Source organism: Salmo salar, chromosome 02 (assembly GCF_965601325.2).
Source record: "Salmo salar chromosome 02, fSalSal1, whole genome shotgun sequence".
NCBI lineage: Eukaryota > Metazoa > Chordata > Actinopteri > Salmoniformes > Salmonidae > Salmo > Salmo salar.
Window position 1 is genome coordinate 5661019 of NC_138292.1, and position 19923 is coordinate 5680941.

Genomic DNA, 19923 nt, shown 5'->3' on the forward strand with positions numbered 1-19923 from the left:
TAGTCGCCCAGTGAGGTAGTCGTCACTGGGCCGGCAGTGAGGAAGCTGTCACTGGGCCGGCAGTGAGGAAGCTGTCACTGGGCCGGCAGTGAGGAAGCTGTCACTGGGCCGGCAGTGAGGAAGCTGTCACTGGGCCGGCAGTGAGGAAGTTGTCACTGGGCCGGCAGTGAGGAAGTTGTCACTGGGCCGGCAGTGAGGTAGTCGCCCAGTGAGGTAGTCGTCACTGGGCCGGCAGTGAGGTAGTCGTCACTGGGCCGGCAGTGAGGAAGCTGTCACTGGGCCGGCAGTGAGGAAGCTGTCACTGGGCCGGCAGTGAGGAAGTTGTCACTGGGCCGGCAGTGAGGAAGTTGTCACTGGGCCGGCAGTGAGGTAGTCGCCCAGTGAGGTAGTCGTCACTGGGCCGGCAGTGAGGTAGTCGTCACTGGGCCGGCAGTGAGGAAGCTGTCACTGGGCCGGCAGTGAGGAAGCTGTCACTGGGCCGGCAGTGAGGAAGTTGTCACTGGGCCGGCAGTGAGGAAGTTGTCACTGGGCCGGCAGTGAGGAAGTTGTCACTGGGCCGGCAGTGAGGAAGCTGTCACTGGGCCGGCAGTGAGGAAGTTGTCACTGGGCCGGCAGTGAGGAAGCTGTTACTGGGCCGGCAGTGAGGAAGTTGTCACTGGGCCGGCAGTGAGGAAGTTGTCACTGGGCCGGCAGTGAGGAAGTTGTCACTGGGCCGGCAGTGAGGAAGCTGTTACTGGGCCGGCAGTGAGGAAGTTGTAAGGGTAGAACAAGGATACTGAAGACCACAGCTACACAGCCAGATCCTATCTACATTCTCCTCTGATAAATGTCCATCTGCCTTTTGTGGTGGGTGCAATTATTCAAAGGTTATGCTCTTGGTTACTACATTCTTCATATACAAAATTTCAAAGCGTAATTGCTATTATATATTGAGCGTTATTGAAGAAAAGTTCCAGGATATAAAAACACACATTCTTGACATCAGAAGCTTTATTTTCCAACATCTTCATGATAATGTAGTCCTGTCCTACCTAGAAGAAAAGGTTCCAACACAACTACAGTACATAATGAATATAAAGAACAGTTACTGATTGGGTCAGGGACAAGGAGAACACAATCTAGTTACCGATTGGGTCAGGGACAAGGAGACCACCCACAATCTAGTTACTGATTGGGTGAGGGACAAGGAGAACACAATCTAATGACTTAACAGTAAAAACAAACAGTTAAAACATGCATGGGTAGAAACAGGTATAGAACAACCCAATGACTCTTCACTATGGTCATGTCATACAGGGCAGCAATTAGGCTATTAGTCATGCTACATCCAAAATGGCACCCTATTCCCAATAAAATGCACTACTTTTCACCAGAGCCGTATGGGCCCTGGTCAAACGGAGTGTACTATATAACGAATAGGGTGCGGTTTAGAACGCAAACAGTCATGGTCTACTGCAGGTCAGCCTAATTATTTATATTATAATTTTTATTTTGCTATAAATTCTACATCCTAAACGTTTAGAAACATCTCATTCTTGATTCTACCACCTTTGAATTGATCGGATCTCTGAATGAGAGTGTAATTTCCCCTCTTAGTTTAATTGCAGGGTTAAAGTAAACCTGTAATTCCCTGTGTCCAGGGCAACATAATAAAACACAGGGAAAGACTTGTGAGGACAGCCACTAACTGAACATGTTGTTGATGATGGTAGGAGACAGACAGGCACAGCCAGAAGTGTGTGTGTGGTGGGTGTGTCTGAGTGTGGTTAAGGTGATTGGAGACTGGGATGCTTTTAAAACCAAAGGGCTCCCTTCTGGAGAGGCACACAGGTCTGCCTCTCAGTGTGGTTAATGAAGACGTCACAGAATGTCGGTTAGGCTACACTCCCCCCCCCACATTGACTGCAAGGCCAGCCGGGAATCCACACTGAATATGGCTCCACTTTCCAAATCCAAACTAAACATAGCTCCGATTTAAACAGTGAAACATATTTAGTATGGATTCCAGGCTAGTTGACATGTAGCAAACCAGTAAGGTCTATTCAGAGGAGTTGAACCACTGACAGTTGGAGTCTAGTCTTGAGGGTGATGTTTCACAGCTCAGTCTCTCTTGCAGATAATATTGTGTTTCATAGCTCTGGACCAACCAGGCGGCAGCGCTGTGTTCTAGTCAGACATGGATGGAGACCTCACGGAGCGTCCACTAGCAGGGCTGTTACTGAAGGACCAACCAGGAGACAGAGCTGTGTTCTAGTCAGACATGGATGGAGACCTCACGGAGCGTCCACTAGCAGGGCTGTTACTGAAGGACCAACCAGGAGACAGAGCTGTGTTCTAGTCAGACATGGATGGAGACCTCACGGAGCGTCCACTAGCAGGGCTGTTACTGAAGGACCAACCAGGAGACAGAGCTGTGTTCTAGTCAGACATGGATGGAGACCTCACGGAGCGTCCACTAGCAGGGCTGTTACTGAAGGACCAACCAGGAGACAGAGCTGTGTTCTAGTCAGACATGGATGGAGACCTCACGGAGCGTCCACTAGCAGGGCTGTTACTGAAGGACCAACCAGGAGACAGAGCTGTGTTCTAGTCAGACATGGATGGAGACCTCACGGAGCGTCCACTAGCAGGGCTGTTACTGAAGGACCAACCAGGAGACAGAGCTGTGTTCTAGTCAGACATGGATGGAGACCTCACGGAGCGTCCACTAGCAGGGCTGTTACTGAAGGCATGGGAGTCCCTCTCCTTGTCTTTACTCTCATGTTTGTGTTTGTGTTTATGTTTGTGCTTCTTCTTCTTCTTCTTCTTGTGCTCGTGGTGGTGGTGGTGATGGTGGTGGTCACCGCTGTGTTTGGAGGAAGAGGTGGACTCTTTGCTGAAGGAAGAAGGTAAGGGGGTGACAGGCAGGGAGAGGACGGCCTGGTCCACGGCTGGAGGTTCCTTACCTGACGAGGGGAGAGAGGAGACAGGAAGAGACAGATTTAATGTACTGAATACCAATCAGCTAGAAGTGCATCAAGTTCTTCAAAAGAAGGACTAGATTGTCAAAGCATGAATGAAGCCCAGTTGTGAAGCAGTATGATAAGTGCAGGATGTTTGACGGGGTGCTGACCTGGTGTGGATGGCCTCTCCAGGATGTTGAGGTGGTGGTGGATGAACGCCTGGCTGTCATGGGGACTCTCCATGTCAATCTCATCTTCCTCCATGGTGTTGAACTGAAACAACAACATCATCATCATCATCAGTCATAACCATCTGATCTGATCTTCCTCCATGGTGTTGAACTGAAACATCATCATCATCATCATCATCAGTCATAACCATCTGATCTGATCTTCCTCCATGGTGTTGAACTGAAACATCATCATCATCATCAGTCATAACCATCTGATCTGATCTTCCTCCATGGTGTTGAACTGAAACAACAACATCATCATCATCATCAGTCATAACCATCTGATCTGATCTTCCTCCATGGTGTTGAACTGAAACATCATCATCATCATCATCATCAGTCATAACCATCTGATCTGATCTTCCTCCATGGTGTTGAACTGAAACATCATCATCATCATCATCAGTCATAACCATCTGATCTGATCTTCCTCCACGGTGTTGAACTGAAACATCATCTCATCATCATCATCATCAGTCATAACCATCTGATCTGATCTTCCTCCATGGTGTTGAACTGAAACAACATCATCATCATCAGTCATAACCATCTGATCTGATCTTCCTCCATGGTGTTGAACTGAAACATCATCATCATCATCATCAGTCATAACCATCTGATCTCATCTTCCTCCACGGTGTTGAACTGAAACATCATCATCATCATCAGTCATAACCATCTGATCTGATCTTCCTCCATGGTGTTGAACTGAAACATCATCATCATCATCATCAGTCATAACCATCTGATCTGATCTTCCTCCATGGTGTTGAACTGAAACATCATCATCCTCATCAGTCATAACCATCTGATCTGATCTTCCTCCACGGTGTTGAACTGAAACATCATCATCATCATCAGTCATAACCATCTGATCTGATCTTCCTCCATGGTGTTGAACTGAAACATCATCATCATCATCAGTCATAACCATCTGATCTGATCTTCCTCCATGGTGTTGAACTGAAACATCATCATCATCATCAGTCATAACCATCTGATCTGATCTTCCTCCACGGTGTTGAACTGAAACATCATCATCATCATCATCAGTCATAACCATCTGATCTGATCTTCCTCCATGGTGTTGAACTGAAACATCATCATCATCATCAGTCATAACCATCTGATCTGATCTTCCTCCATGGTGTTGAACTGAAACATCATCATCATCATCAGTCATAACCATCTGATCTGATCTTCCTCCATGGTGTTGAACTGAAACATCATCATCATCATCAGTCATAACCATCTGATCTGATCTTCCTCCATGGTGTTGAACTGAAACATCATCATCATCATCAGTCATAACCATCTGATCTGATCTTCCTCCATGGTGTTGAACTGAAACATCATCATCATCATCATCATCAGTCATAACCATCTGATCTGATCTTCCTCCACGGTGTTGAACTGAAACATCATCATCATCATCATCATCAGTCATAACCATCTGATCTGATCTTCCTCCACGGTGTTGAACTGAAACATCATCATCATCATCAGTCATAACCATCTGATCTGATCTTCCTCCATGGTGTTGAACTGAAACATCATCATCATCATCAGTCATAACCATCTGATCTGATCTTCCTCCACGGTGTTGAACTGAAACATCATCATCATCATCAGTCATAACCATCTGATCTGATCTTCCTCCATGGTGTTGAACTGAAACATCATCATCATCATCAGTCATAACCATCTGATCTGATCTTCCTCCATGGTGTTGAACTGAAACATCATCATCATCATCAGTCATAACCATCTGATCTGATCTTCCTCCACGGTGTTGAACTGAAACATCATCATCATCATCAGTCATAACCATCTGATCTGATCTTCCTCCATGGTGTTGAACTGAAACATCATCATCATCATCAGTCATAACCATCTGATCTGATCTTCCTCCATGGTGTTGAACTGAAACATCATCATCATCATCAGTCATAACCATCTGATCTGATCTTCCTCCACGGTGTTGAACTGAAACATCATCATCATCATCATCAGTCATAACCATCTGATCTGATCTTCCTCCATGGTGTTGAACTGAAACATCATCATCATCATCAGTCATAACCATCTGATCTGATCTTCCTCCATGGTGTTGAACTGAAACATCATCATCATCATCATCATCAGTCATAACCATCTGATCTGATCTTCCTCCACGGTGTTGAACTGAAACATCATCATCATCATCAGTCATAACCATCTGATCTGATCTTCCTCCACGGTGTTGAACTGAAATCATCATCATCATCAGTCATAACCATCTGATCTGATCTTCCTCCATGGTGTTGAACTGAAACATCATCATCATCATCAGTCATAACCATCTGATCTGATCTTCCTCCACGGTGTTGAACTGAAACATCATCATCATCATCAGTCATAACCATCTGATCTGATCTTCCTCCATGGTGTTGAACTGAAACATCATCATCATCATCAGTCATAACCATCTGATCTGATCTTCCTCCATGGTGTTGAACTGAAACATCATCATCATCATCAGTCATAACCATCTGATCTGATCTTCCTCCATGGTGTTGAACTGAAACATCATCATCATCATCAGTCATAACCATCTGATCTGATCTTCCTCCATGGTGTTGAACTGAAACATCATCATCATCATCAGTCATAACCATCTGATCTGATCTTCCTCCATGGTGTTGAACTGAAACATCATCATCATCATCAGTCATAACCATCTGATCTGATCTTCCTCCACGGTGTTGAACTGAACACATCATCATCATCATCATCAGTCATAACCATCTGATCTGATCTTCCTCCATGGTGTTGAACTGAAACATCATCATCATCATCATCAGTCATAACCATCTGATCTGATCTTCCTCCATGGTGTTGAACTGAAACACATCATCATCATCATCAGTCATAACCATCTGATCTGATCTTCCTCCATGGTGTTGAACTGAAACATCATCATCATTCAACACCATCACAAGATTGAGCAATCACAGTGATTCACGTCAAGTCAAATACGATCAGCAATGGGACCGCGCCAGTCCCGACCGTCGACCGCGCCAGTCCCGACCGTCGACCGCGCCAGTCCCGACCGTCGACCGCGCCAGTCCCGACTGTAGACCGCGCCAGTTGGACTGTAGACTGCGCCAGTTCCGACTGTATCAGTTTAAAGGAAAGAGGTAGATTAATCCAGACACAGAGTCCACAGTGGCGCTGCTTCAGTCCTCAGGGGAGCCTGAAATGGTTCACACACACATACTAACACATGGACACACACACACACATTATTGGGTAAAGCCTGTAGTGAAAGCCCAGACAAGTAAAAGCGTCTCCCCACGGCGCTCGAGATCCTTACTCTGATCTTGAATTTTTTACTGGTGTCCTCTTCCTGCAGTACCTGGCCTGGCTCCGGTGGGGACGAGCCCAGCGGACCAACTACACTGTCCAACTTCCTCTTCAGACCCTGAGGGGGCGGGGCCACACCACTGGACATAGACACGCTGGACACTGTCTCCATGGTGATCAGGCCCTCATCCAGCTAGAGAGGGGAGGGGGAGAGAGAGGGACAGAGGGAAGAGATGGAGGGGGAGAAAGGGAAATTATGCTATAACAAAACTCAGATGAGGTTGACGGAAAAGATTTTAGGTGAAGATTTAATAAGATAAGAAGGCCCAAGTCCCCACTAAAATATATTATTATATTAAAAAGGTTAAATCATGAGTATTTCTTTTTTCTTGTTACACTGCTAGTGAAGCCCATGACAGGGATATGAACGCCCATGGTGTTGCCAGTCATCTCTGTGGTGTCTGGTCCCTGTTCAGGCTTGATAGTGGGGTTGAGGACAGCCTTCTTCTCCTTGAGGTTGAGTACCAGGCCCAGCTCGGGCAGGGGCAGGCAGGAGGGACGAGTCAGACCAAACAGAGTGTAGTACAGATTCACCGCGTCACACCGTAAACGCCAGTCATGAGACGTACCTGGGGGAACAGTGACATGGCAGGGTCTGAACACATTCAACTTTACAGCTTCATTCAGCTTCATTCAACTTTACACATTCAACTTTACAGCTTGATTCAACTTTACACATTCAACTTTACAGCTTCATTCAGCTTCATTCAACTTTACACATTCAACTTTACAGCTTCATTCAACTTTACACATTCAACTTTACAGCTTCATTCAGCTTCATTCAACTTTACAGCTTCATTCAACTTTACACATTCAACTTTACAGCTGGACAAAAGTAATGTTCAGATCATTGTAAAGTTTCACTATTGTTTTCTAACCCAAGCCAATGATAGTAATACCATTGGTATGAATGGAATCACTGATACCGTGTCAAGTTAAATCCATTGGTATGAATGGAATCACTGATACCATGTCAAGTTAAATCCATTGGTATGAATGGAATCACTGATACCATGTCAAGTTAAATCCATTGGTATGAATGGAATCACTGATACCGTGTCAAGTTAAATCCATTGGTATGAATGGAATCACTGATACCATGTCAAGTTAAATCCATTGGTATGAATGGAATCACTGATACCGTGTCAAGTTAAATCCATAAAAACCCAGGAAGCGGTTTAGGAATAGGGTCTTATTTTGTCTTAGAAAAGCTTTGAGAAAACTAGAAATGCACATTATGCACAAAACTACAGTAGCTTATTCAGTTTCCAGTCATAGTTTGTGTTATCATGTACATAACATCTGATAAAATAGAGATTAACTGGTATTAACTGGTTTAAATTGAACATAACAGATCCTCAGTTGTTTTCCAAGCCAGGTGATAATAACAGTGGTGTGAATGTAATCACTGACGTTATGGTGCTGGGAATAATAACACAAACGGCAGATTATCAACAGTTTATTACTGCGAGTCATAAACTGGGTTGGCAACGAGAACGACGTTCCACTGCCAACAGTCACAACCAACCTCAGAGCATAGAAGTACATTCAAAACATATGAAATAGTACACTACAATAACAGAACACATCTACAACCCCCCAGCAGTCCAGTAAAATATCCACCTTGTTTCAAAAAGGTGCTTATTCTTCCAAACGTTACGGAAGTCTTTCAAATAACAGATTTCTGTTGGGAAGAGCGCAGTTTACAGCTCTAACTGGTTTGATGCAACAACACATAAGTCCATTGGCCACACTGTCTGTCTGTCTGTCTGAGACAACACCCACCAGCTCTGCGTTTCCAGGCCCCTCCTGACAGACCGTGTTTGAGCAGGTTAGTGTTCTCCGAGGCTCTCAGCTGTGTTTGACCTCATTAGAACTGTAGCCAGGAGCCCCCCCCCCCCCCCCCCCCAAGACATGGTCTACATCCCAAAATACACCCCATTCTCTGTATACTGCACTACACAGAGGCCTGGTCATAAGTAGCACACTATATATTTGGAGATTGGATGCCATTTGGGACACAACCCTATTGAGGCCCGTCCCAGCAGGTCCCTATATCCCTCAAGACATGGACAAACCTAGAAACATGATAAAACGTGATCCTTCTCTTCCCTGGGAGAGAAACAGATGTTTTACGACTGTTAAGAGAAAACGTCTCTCTCTTTGAAAAGACATTTCACAACGTTTGGCATCTTTTGAAACAAGGTTTATATAAGCCTGCTGGGGGATGTCCATGTAATGTGATGCTGAACATTTGCTCATAGTTTGTTATTGTAATGTAATAATGGGTCAGACTGACAGTTGAAGTTAGGACCATGGACATAATGTAATACAGGGACGTCCAAAAGTATTGGGCCAGTGACACATATTCTGGTTTTAGCTCTGTATTCCAGCACTTTGGATTTGAAATGATACAATGACTACGAGACTATGAGGTTAAAGTGCAAACATCAAATTAGACAGTTGTGCAACTCTTACCATCACAAACATTGATAAATGACTGTTGAGGTTAGCTAATTACACACATGGATTTGATTTGTGAGCAGTAACTGTCTCTGGCACTAACTCCGTCTCTGGCTGGATATCACTCCAGGTTGGGGGTTTGACTAGCCAGGTCTGAGTGGATATCACACCAGCCCCAGGTTGGGGGTTTGACTAGCCAGGCCTGAGTGGATATCACACCAGCCCCAGGTTGGGGGTTTGACTAGCCAGGCCTGAGAGGATATCACACCAGCCCCAGGTTGGGGGTTTGACTAGCCAGGCCTGAGTGGATATCACACCAGCCCCAGGTGGGGGTTTGACTAGCCAGGCCTGAGTGGATATCACACCAGCCCCAGGTTGGGGGTTTGACTAGCCAGGCCTGGGGGTCTCTGTCTGTACTGCATCTCATCAGGTTTGATTAGTTATGTCTGATCTTAAATGGCACCCTATTTGCTACATAGTACACTCCTTTTGATCCAGAGCCCAACAAGCTTTATGTGGGCTCTGGTCAAACATAGTGCACTACATAGGGAATAGGGTCCAATAGGGCTCTGGTCAACAGTGGTGCACTATATAGGGAATAGGGTCCAATAGGGCTCTGGTCAACAGTGGTGCACTATATAGGGAATAGGGTGCCATTTAAGATGTACTAAGGTCTCACCTGAGTTCATGAGTTTCCACAGCTGGTCGACCAGAGCCTCGTTGCAGAGAGGAGACTCGGCTGCTTTGGTGAAGGGAGGGTTTTTACCCAGCATGCTTAAAATCTTGTGTCTGAACGAACAGAGAGAAAGTAAAGGTTAACATCCTGTTACTTCACAGCCACAGACCATCACATAACACCTTTCCCTGACAAACCATCACATAACACCTTTCCCTGACAAACCATCACATAACACATTTCCTGGGACAAACCATCACATAACACCTTTCCCTGACAAACCATCACATAACACATTTCCTGGGACAAATCATCACATAACACCTTTCCTGGGACACACCATCACATAACACCTTTCCTGGGACACACCATCACATAACACCTTACATGGGACAAACCATCACATAACACCTTTCCTGGGACAAATCGTCACATTAACACCTTTCCTGGGACAAATCGTCACATAACACCTTTCCCCGACAAACCGTCACATAACACCTTTCCCTGACAAACCATCACATAACACCTTTCCTGGGACAAACCGTCACATAACACCTTTCCTGGGACAAACCGTCACATAACACCTTACATGGGACAAACCGTCACATAACACCTTTCCCTGACAAACCGTCACATAACACCTTTCCTGGGACAAACCATCACATAACACCTTTCCTGGGACAAACCGTAACATAACACCTTTCCTGGGACAAACCATCACATAACACCTTTCTTGGGACAAACCATCACATAACACCTTTCCTGGGACAAACCATCACATAACACCTTTCCTGGGACAAACCGTCACATAACACCTTACATGGGACAAACCGTCACATAACACCTTACATGGGACAAACCGTCACATAACACCTTTCCTGGGACAGACCGTCACATAACACCTTTCCTGGGACAAACCGTCACATAACACCTTTCCCTGACAAACCATCACATAACACCTTTCCTGGGACAAACCATCACATAACACCTTTCCTGGGACAAACCATCACATAACACCTTTCCAGGGACAAACCATCACATAACACCTTTCCTGGGACAAACCATCACATAACACCTTTCCTGGGACAAACCGTCACATAACACCTTTCCTGGGACAGACCGTCACATAACACCTTTCCTGGGACAGACCGTCACATTACACCTTTCCTGGGACAAACCGTCACATAACACCTTTCCCTGACAAACCGTCACATAACACCTTTCCCTGACAAACCATCACATAACACCTTTCCTGGGACAAACCATCACATAACACCTTTCCTGGGACATGGAAAATATCCACTAATAAGGGAAACAATCAGGATGAATATATTTAGATTCAAACGGCCGAGCATTAAGTATCATCAATACATTTCCTCAGACTACAGGTCTAAATGAGTTAATCAGTTGATAAATTCACTGTAACAGTCCTTGTTTTTACACAGCACTAAATAAATAACTACCCTGTTGTCTTGCTGCCTTAAGACAAAATGTCCCCATATTTTGAAGCCAGATAAATACACGATGATGCATCTTTATGTATTAGGCAGCCAACCCCCCCCCCACACACACACACACACACACACACACACACACACACACACACACACACACACACACACACACACACACACACACACACACACACAGTACCTGATGTAATGAGCCGGATCATTCTGGACCATGTTGAGCAGCCACTGCAGTTCCACGGAGCTCCTGTCAACTAGCAATAAACAGCATGTTAAAACAGACCACACACACACCTCTGTCCTGACAGCCAGGTAGGCAGGCAGGGCTGTGAGATTTATAAACATAATTCATCATCAGCAGGGATTGTGTGTGGGAGTCAGAGCGTGTTGGAAAGGGATACTCTCTAGGTAGGAGTCAGTGTGATGTTACTACTATAACAAGAAGGGATACTCTCTGGGTAGGAGTCAGTGTGATGTTACTACTATAACAAGAAGGGATACTCTCTAGGTAGGAGTCAGTGTGATGTTACTACTATAACAAGAAGGGATACTCTCTGGGTAGGAGTCAGTGTGATGTTACTACTATAACAAGAAGGGATACTCTCTGGGTAGGAGTCAGTGTGATGTTACTACTATAACAAGAAGGGATACTCTCTGGGTAGGAGTCAGTGTGATGTTACTACTATAACAAGAAGGGATACTCTCTGGGTAGGAGTCAGTGTGATGTTACTACTATAACAAGAAGGGATACTCTCTAGGTAGGAGTCAGTGTGATGTTACTACTATAACAAGAAGGGATACTCTCTGGGTAGGAGTCAGTGTGATGTTACTACTATAACAAGAAGGGATACTCTCTGGGTAGGAGTCAGTGTGATGTTACTACTATAACAAGAAGGGATACTCTCTGGGTAGGAGTCAGTGTGATGTTACTACTATAACAAGAAGGGATACTCTCTAGATAGGAGTCAGTGTGATGTTACTACTATAACAAGAAGGGATACTCTCTGGGTAGGAGTCAGTGTGATGTTACTACTATAACAAGAAGGGATACTCTCTAGATAGGAGTCAGTGTGATGTTACTACTATAACAAGAAGGGATACTCTCTGGGTAGGAGTCAGTGTGATGTTACTACTATAACAAGAAGGGATACTCTCTGGGTAGGAGTCAGTGTGATGTTACTACTATAACAAGAAGGGATACTCTCTGGGTAGGAGTCAGTGTGATGTTACTACTATAACAAGAAGGGATACTCTCTAGGTAGGAGTCAGTGTGATGTTACTACAATAACAAGAAGGGATACTCTCTAGGTAGGAGTCAGTGTGATGTTACTACTATAACAAGAAGGGATACTCTCTGGGTAGGAGTCAGTGTGATGTTACTACTATAACAAGAAGGGATACTCTCTGGGTAGGAGTCAGTGTGATGTTACTACTATAACAAGAAGGGATACTCTCTGGGTAGGAGTCAGTGTGATGTTACTACTATAACAAGAAGGGATACTCTAGGTAGGAGTCAGTGTGATGTTACTACTATAACAAGAAGGGATACTCTCTGGGTAGGAGTCAGTGTGATGTTACTACTATAACAAGAAGGGATACTCTCTGGGTAGGAGTCAGTGTGATGTTACTACTATAACAGGAACTCTCTACTCTCTCGGTAGACGGAGTGAAACTGTCTGGATGGAGGGAGATGAACATTTAGGGTTAAACCCCAGGATGTGTCCAAAATGGCATTACTTTAGTGCACTACTTCTGTCCAGAGCCTTATCTGAGGACAGCATGGACTGGGAGGTTGATTCATTAAGCAGTAAGACACCTTTGTGGTTTGTGGTATATGGCCAATACCACGGCTAAGGGTTTTTCTTATGCACGACGCATCGCGGAGTGCCTGGATACAGCCCTTAGCCGTGGTGTATAGGCCATACAACACAAACCCCAGAGGTGTCTTATTGCTATTATAAACTGGTTACTAATGTAATTAGCGCAGTAAATACATGTTTTTGTCCTACCCGTGGTATACGGGTATACCTCTGATATACCACGGCTGTCAGCCAATCAGCATTCAGGGCTGGAACCACACAGTTTATTATGAGGTTTATAGCAGGGAGTGTGTGTGTGTGTGTGTGTGTGTGTGTGTGTGTGTGTGTGTGTGTGTGTGTGCATGTTGCTTCTACAGGTGAGATGCTGTCTCTCTAGCTAGTAGCTACAGCCCACAGAGTGAAACAGACTGACGACTGAGAAAGATGCCATTCAGTCTGGATGGAGGGATATTTAGGGTCAAGGTGTTCACCCCAGAGATTAAAACAGACTGACTGGTGACAGTCTGGATGGAGGGATATTTAGGGTCAAGGTGTTCACCCCAGAGATTAAAACAGACTGACTGGTGACAGTCTGGATGGAGAGATATTTAGGGTCAAGGTGTTCACCCCAGAGATTAAAACAGACTGACTGGTGACAGTCTGGATGGAGGGATATTTAGGGTCAAGGTGTTCACCCCAGAGATTAAAACAGACTGACTGGTGACAGTCTGGATGGAGGGATATTTAGGGTCAAGGTGTTCACCCCAGAGATTAAAACAGACTGACTGGTGACAGTCTGGATGGAGGGATATTTAGGGTCAAGGTGTTCACCCCAGAGATTAAAACAGACTGACTGGTGACAGTCTGGATGGAGAGATATTTAGGGTCAAGGTGTTCACCCCAGAGATTAAAACAGACTGACTGGTGACAGTCTGGATGGAGGGATATTTAGGGTCAAGGTGTTCACCCCAGAGATTAAAACAGACTGACTGGTGACAGTCTGGATGGAGGGATATTTAGGGTCAAGGTGTTCACCCCAGAGATTAAAACAGACTGACTGGTGACAGTCTGGATGGAGGGATATTTAGGGTCAAGGTGTTCACCCCAGAGATTAAAACAGACTGACTGGTGACAGTCTGGATGGAGGGATATTTAGGGTCAAGGTGTTCACCCCAGAGATTAAAACAGACTGACTGGTGACAGTCTGGATGGAGGGATATTTAGGGTCAAGGTGTTCACCCCAGAGATTAAAACAGACTGACTGGTGACAGTCTGGATGGAGGGATATTTAGGGTCAAGGTGTTCACCCCAGAGATTAAAACAGACTGACTGGTGACAGTCTGGATGGAGGGATATTTAGGGTCAAGGTGTTCACCCCAGAGATTAAAACAGACTGACTGGTGACAGTCTGGATGGAGGGATATTTAGGGTCAAGGTGTTCACCCCAGAGATTAAAACAGACTGACTGGTGACAGTCTGGATGGAGGGATATTTAGGGTCAAGGTGTTCACCCCAGAGATTAAAACAGACTGACTGGTGACAGTCTGGATGGAGAGATATTTAGGGTCAAGGTGTTCACCCCAGAGATTAAAACAGACTGACTGGTGACAGTCTGGATGGAGGGATATTTAGGGTCAAGGTGTTCACCCCAGAGATTAAAACAGACTGACTGGTGACAGTCTGGATGGAGGGATATTTAGGGTCAAGGTGTTCACCCCAGAGATTAAAACAGACTGACTGGTGACAGTCTGGATGGAGGGATATTTAGGGTCAAGGTGTTCACCCCAGAGATTAAAACAGACTGACTGGTGACAGTCTGGATGGAGGGATATTTAGGGTCAAGGTGTTCACCCCAGAGATTAAAACAGACTGACTGGTGACAGTCTGGATGGAGGGATATTTAGGGTCAAGGTGTTCACCCCAGAGATTAAAACAGACTGACTGGTGACAGTCTGGATGGAGGGATATTTAGGGTCAAGGTGTTCACCCCAGAGATTAAAACAGACTGACTGGTGACAGTCTGGATGGAGGGATATTTAGGGTCAAGGTGTTCACCCCAGAGATTAAAACAGACTGACTGGTGACAGTCTGGATGGAGGGATATTTAGGGTCAAGGTGTTCACCCCAGAGATTAAAACAGACTGACTGGTGACAGTCTGGATGGAGGGATATTTAGGGTCAAGGTGTTCACCCCAGAGATTAAAACAGACTGACTGGTGACAGTCTGGATGGAGGGATATTTAGGGTCAAGGTGTTCACCCCAGAGATTAAAACAGACTGACTGGTGACAGTCTGGATGGAGGGATATTTAGGGTCAAGGTGTTCACCCCAGAGATTAAAACAGACTGACTGGTGACAGTCTGGATGGAGGGATATTTAGGGTCAAGGTGTTCACCCCAGAGATTAAAACAGACTGACTGGTGACAGTCTGGATGGAGGGATATTTAGGGTCAAGGTGTTCACCCCAGAGATTAAAACAGACTGACTGGTGACAGTCTGGATGGAGGGATATTTAGGGTCAAGGTGTTCACCCCAGAGATTAAAACAGACTGACTGGTGACAGTCTGGATGGAGGGATATTTAGGGTCAAGGTGTTCACCCCAGAGATTAAAACAGACTGACTGGTGACAGTCTGGATGGAGGGATATTTAGGGTCAAGGTGTTCACCCCAGAGATTAAAACAGACTGACTGGTGACAGTCTGGATGGAGGGATATTTAGGGTCAAGGTGTTCACCCCAGAGATTAAAACAGACTGACTGGTGACAGTCTGGATGGAGGGATATTTAGGGTCAAGGTGTTCACCCCAGAGAACTAGGCCGTGTCTGAAATGGCACGCTAGTCTCCTTGTAGAGTGCATTCGGAAAGTATTCCTTTCCACATTTTGTTACGTTACAGCCTTATTCTAAAATGGATTAAATACATGTTTTTCCTCAGTCTACACACAGTACCTCATAATGACAAAGCAAATAAAGTTTTTGAAACATTATTGCAAGTATTCAGACCCTTTGCTATAAACTCAAAATTGAGCTCAGGTGCATCCTGTTTCCATTGATCATCCTTGATGTTTCTACAACTTGATTGGAGTCCACCTGTGGTAAATTCAATTGATTGGACATGATTTGGAAAGGCACACACCTGTCTATATAAAGGTCCTACAGTTGGCAGTGCATGTCAGAGCAAAAACCAAGCCATGAGGTGGAAGGAATTGTCCGTAGAGCTCCGAGACAGGCTTGTGTCGAGGCACAGATCTGGAGGTGACCAAGAACCTGTTTTTGGTTTGTCATTATGGGATATTGTGTGTAGATTGATGAGAAAAGAAAACAATTTAATCCATTTCAGAATAAGGCTGTAACGTAAAAAATGTGGGAAAAGTCAAGGGGTCTGAATACTTTCTGAATGCTCTGTAGTCAAGTGCACTACTTCTGGTTAGAGCCCTATGGGACTAATTCTAACCCTATGTTGATCTGGCTAAATGTAGTGCACTACATAGGGAATAGGGTGTGTCCTACCAACTTCACTACTACTAGTTTGATGTATACCTCTTGTGTAGTCCACCACAGCTTCCAGTGCTGCGACACGCACATCCACAAAGTGTCCATATTCTGCATAGGATTTAAACAGAGAGGGGTCACTGGGAATATGACCATTCTTCTGAAGCATCCGGATAGCTCTGAGACAACTGGAGAGAGGGAAGAAAGAGAGGGGGGATGGAGGAGAGAGCGAGCGAGAGCGAGAGAGCGAGAGAAATGGAGGCGAGAGAGGGGTCACTCAGCTATAAGCCTAATCATAGTTCCTGATTTCTAACGCACCAATACCCTTTAGGGTTAAAAAGATTTGGAGTTCTACAACTGGAAATCAAAGTTGCAGATTGTGCCTTGAAGGCATTTTGATTGATAAGATCATGCAGGTGGGAAAGTTTACCCTGGCACTCAACTAGCTTCCTGTACGGGACGTGTTTGGCAATATTTGGGGAGAGGGTACAAGGGCCAAAAAGCTTCCACACCAGCCAGTTCAACAATGACACTTTAGGTCAACCACTATTTGGTCAATCGTTTATCGATCAACACAATGTAAAACCAGCCACTAAAAGCGGACAATCAAAACACTGACATCAAGCACCCGCATTTACCACCACCACCATTTACCACCACCATTTACCACCACCACTTACCACCACTTACCACCCACATTCACCACCATCATTTACCACCACCATTTACCACCACCATTTACCACCACCATTTACCACCACCCACAGGTACCACCACTAAAAACCACCATTTACAACCACCATTTATGTTTAGTTTATATAGTATAATGTATAGTGGGTATCTATGGTAGTGATTATCTCTACCTGACAGTGATGGTGTTGTGGTAGCTGGACAGTAGTGATGATCTCCTCCAGGATGTTTAGTTTATATAGTATAATGTATAGTGGTATCTATAGTAGTGATTATCTCTACCTGACAGTGATGGTGTTGTGGTAGCTGGACAGTAGTGATGATCTCCTCCAGGATGTTTAGTTTATATAGTGATTATCTCTACCTGACAGTGATGGTGTTGCGGTAGCTGGGCAGTAGTTTCTCCATGTTAAGAGACCGTGTGATCTCCTCCAGGATGAGGCGTACGTCTCCGTTGAGGTTGTCCACGGTGCGCACCTCGTTACTGATGCTGATGGCCGGGGTCAGGGAGTTGGTGAGGGCATCAATCAGCTCGGCACGGTAGTAGTTGTCAGAGAACTAGGGGAAAAGAGAAAGACAACAACATTAAAGCCATTAGTGCCGGGTCAGTCTGGCCCAGTGGTCAGCACAGCCAACTCCAGAACACCATACAGGATTACCAACGATGGCGATCCCTGGTCCAACACTCTCTGAACGGTTCATCTCCTTCACCCTGTCCCCTTCTATTCATTGGTCACAACAGAACAAACCCCATCTCACCTTGTTCTTCCTGTTGTCGTTGTACTTGATGAGGTCCAGGATGAAGTTGAGGACGTCTTTGGGACAGAGGTTCTGGATGTCTCTGAGCTGAGCCATGGCTACAGGCATGGTCTAGGTATAGATCAAACACAGCTCATTACACACGCCAAAATACTGGACCACTGTATTACACATTTCTTGCAATTTACAAGGAAACGAATTCAGATTTTGTCCGCCATTGTTTCCTAAAGGTTTAGGTTCTGTGACGAAGTAAAAACCTCTACAGTGTGTAACACGTATCCCATGACTGATAAGATATTTAACAAACAGACAGTCTCGTGATCTACGTTAAATACCTTCTGTAGGAAGTAGCTCTGGAAGCTGATGAAGGTGTTGGTCTTGACGATGTTTGGACAGCTCTTACAGCAGAACATCCTGGTGAACAGAGACTTCATGGCTGGAGGACCGGTCCAGGTGCTCATCATGGAGTTGGCTATCTATGAATATTAAAAACAGGAAATACGTGATACAGCTTCCTCCTCCTCTTCTATTTGAGCTGATGTGTGACAGCTAGCTATCCTGGTGAACAGGCACTTCACAGAAGAGTGGAGTTTCACTATCTAGACACAGAAGACACTAAATAATAGACGTATTAGCTAGTAATCTAACTAGGATGACACATGACACTCTGAAGGTTTCCTAGACAAAACGTTGTACTACTCATTTGAAAGTTACTGCAAGGGGACAAGAGAGTGTAACTATGATTAGATTTTCCAGAGTTCAGAACAATTGGCTTCTAGCAGAATGGCTTCTAGCCTGTTACATGAGGAAGTGACAGAGCTGAGGGTCTCCCTGCTCTCTCTCAGCAGGATATTAGAGAAGGACAGAGCTGAAGGTCTCCCTGCTCTCTCTCAGCAGGATATTAGAGAAGAACAGAGCTGAGGGTCTCCCTGCTCTATCAGCAGGATATTAGAGAAGGACAGAGCTGAGGGTCTCCCTGCTCTCTCTCAGCAGGATATTAGAGAAGAACAGAGCTGAGGGTCTCCCTGCTCTCTCAGCAGGATATTAGAGAAGGACAGAGCTGAGGGTCTCCCTGCTCTCTCTCAGCAGGATATTAGAGAAGAACAGAGCTGAGGGTCTCCCTGCTCTCTCTCAGCAGGATATTAGAGAAGGACAGAGCTGAGGGTCTACCTGCTCTCTCTCAGCAGGATATTAGAGAGAAGGACAGAGCTGAAGGTCTCCCTGCTCTCTCTCAGCAGGATATTAGAGAAGAACAGAGCTGAGGGTCTCCCTGCTCTCTCTCAGCAGGATATTAGAGAGAAGGACAGAGCTGAAGGTCTCCCTGCTCTCTCTCAGCAGGATATTAGAGAAGGACAGAGCTGAGGGTCTCCCTGCTCTCTCAGCAGGATATTAGAGAAGAACAGAGCTGAGGGTCTCCCTGCTCTCTCTCAGCAGGATATTAGAGAAGGACAGAGCTGAGGGTCTCCCTGCTCTCTCTCAGCAGGATTTTAGAGAAGGACAGAGCTGAGGGTCTCCCTGCTCTCTCTCAGCAGGATATTAGAGAGAAGGACAGAGCTGAGGGTCTACCTGCTCTCTCTCAGCAGGATATTAGAGAAGGACAGAGCTGAGGGTCTCCCTGCTCTCTCTCAGCAGGATATTAGAGAAGGACAGAGCTGAGGGTCTCCCTGCTCTCTCAGCAGGATATTAGAGAAGGGCAGAGCTGAGGGTCTCCCTGCTCTCTCTCAGCAGGATATTAGAGAGAAGGACAGAGCTGAGGGTCTACCTGCTCTCTCTCAGCAGGATATTAGAGAAGGACAGAGCTGAGGGTCTCCCTGCTCTCTCTCAGCAGGATATTAGAGAAGGACAGAGCTGAGGGTCTCCCTGCTCTCTCAGCAGGATATTAGAGAAGGACAGAGCTGAGGGTCTCCCTGCTCTCTCTCAGCAGGATATTAGAGAAGGACAGAGCTGAGGGTCTACCTGCTCTCTCTCAGCAGGATATTAGAGAAGGACAGAGCT

At 45.5% G+C, this 19923-nt stretch overlaps 1 protein-coding gene across 1 annotated transcript in view; it reads right to left on the reverse strand.

Annotated features, from left to right (window-relative positions):
* Nucleotides 1-972: 972 nt before the first annotated feature.
* Nucleotides 973-19923, reverse strand: part of LOC106573021 (transcription initiation factor TFIID subunit 2) — a 44639-nt gene continuing 25688 nt past the window's right edge. Inside the window, exons 18-27 of the mRNA XM_082959238.1 lie at nucleotides 18264-18404; nucleotides 17929-18039; nucleotides 17534-17727; nucleotides 16528-16667; nucleotides 11373-11442; nucleotides 9723-9832; nucleotides 6917-7149; nucleotides 6531-6713; nucleotides 3113-3215; nucleotides 973-2945 (exon numbers count right to left, since the gene is read on the reverse strand). Of these exons, the coding sequence (XP_082815364.1) occupies nucleotides 2671-2945; nucleotides 3113-3215; nucleotides 6531-6713; nucleotides 6917-7149; nucleotides 9723-9832; nucleotides 11373-11442; nucleotides 16528-16667; nucleotides 17534-17727; nucleotides 17929-18039; nucleotides 18264-18404 (1560 nt within the window). The 3' untranslated portion in view covers nucleotides 973-2670. The remainder of the gene's footprint in view (nucleotides 2946-3112; nucleotides 3216-6530; nucleotides 6714-6916; nucleotides 7150-9722; nucleotides 9833-11372; nucleotides 11443-16527; nucleotides 16668-17533; nucleotides 17728-17928; nucleotides 18040-18263; nucleotides 18405-19923) is intronic.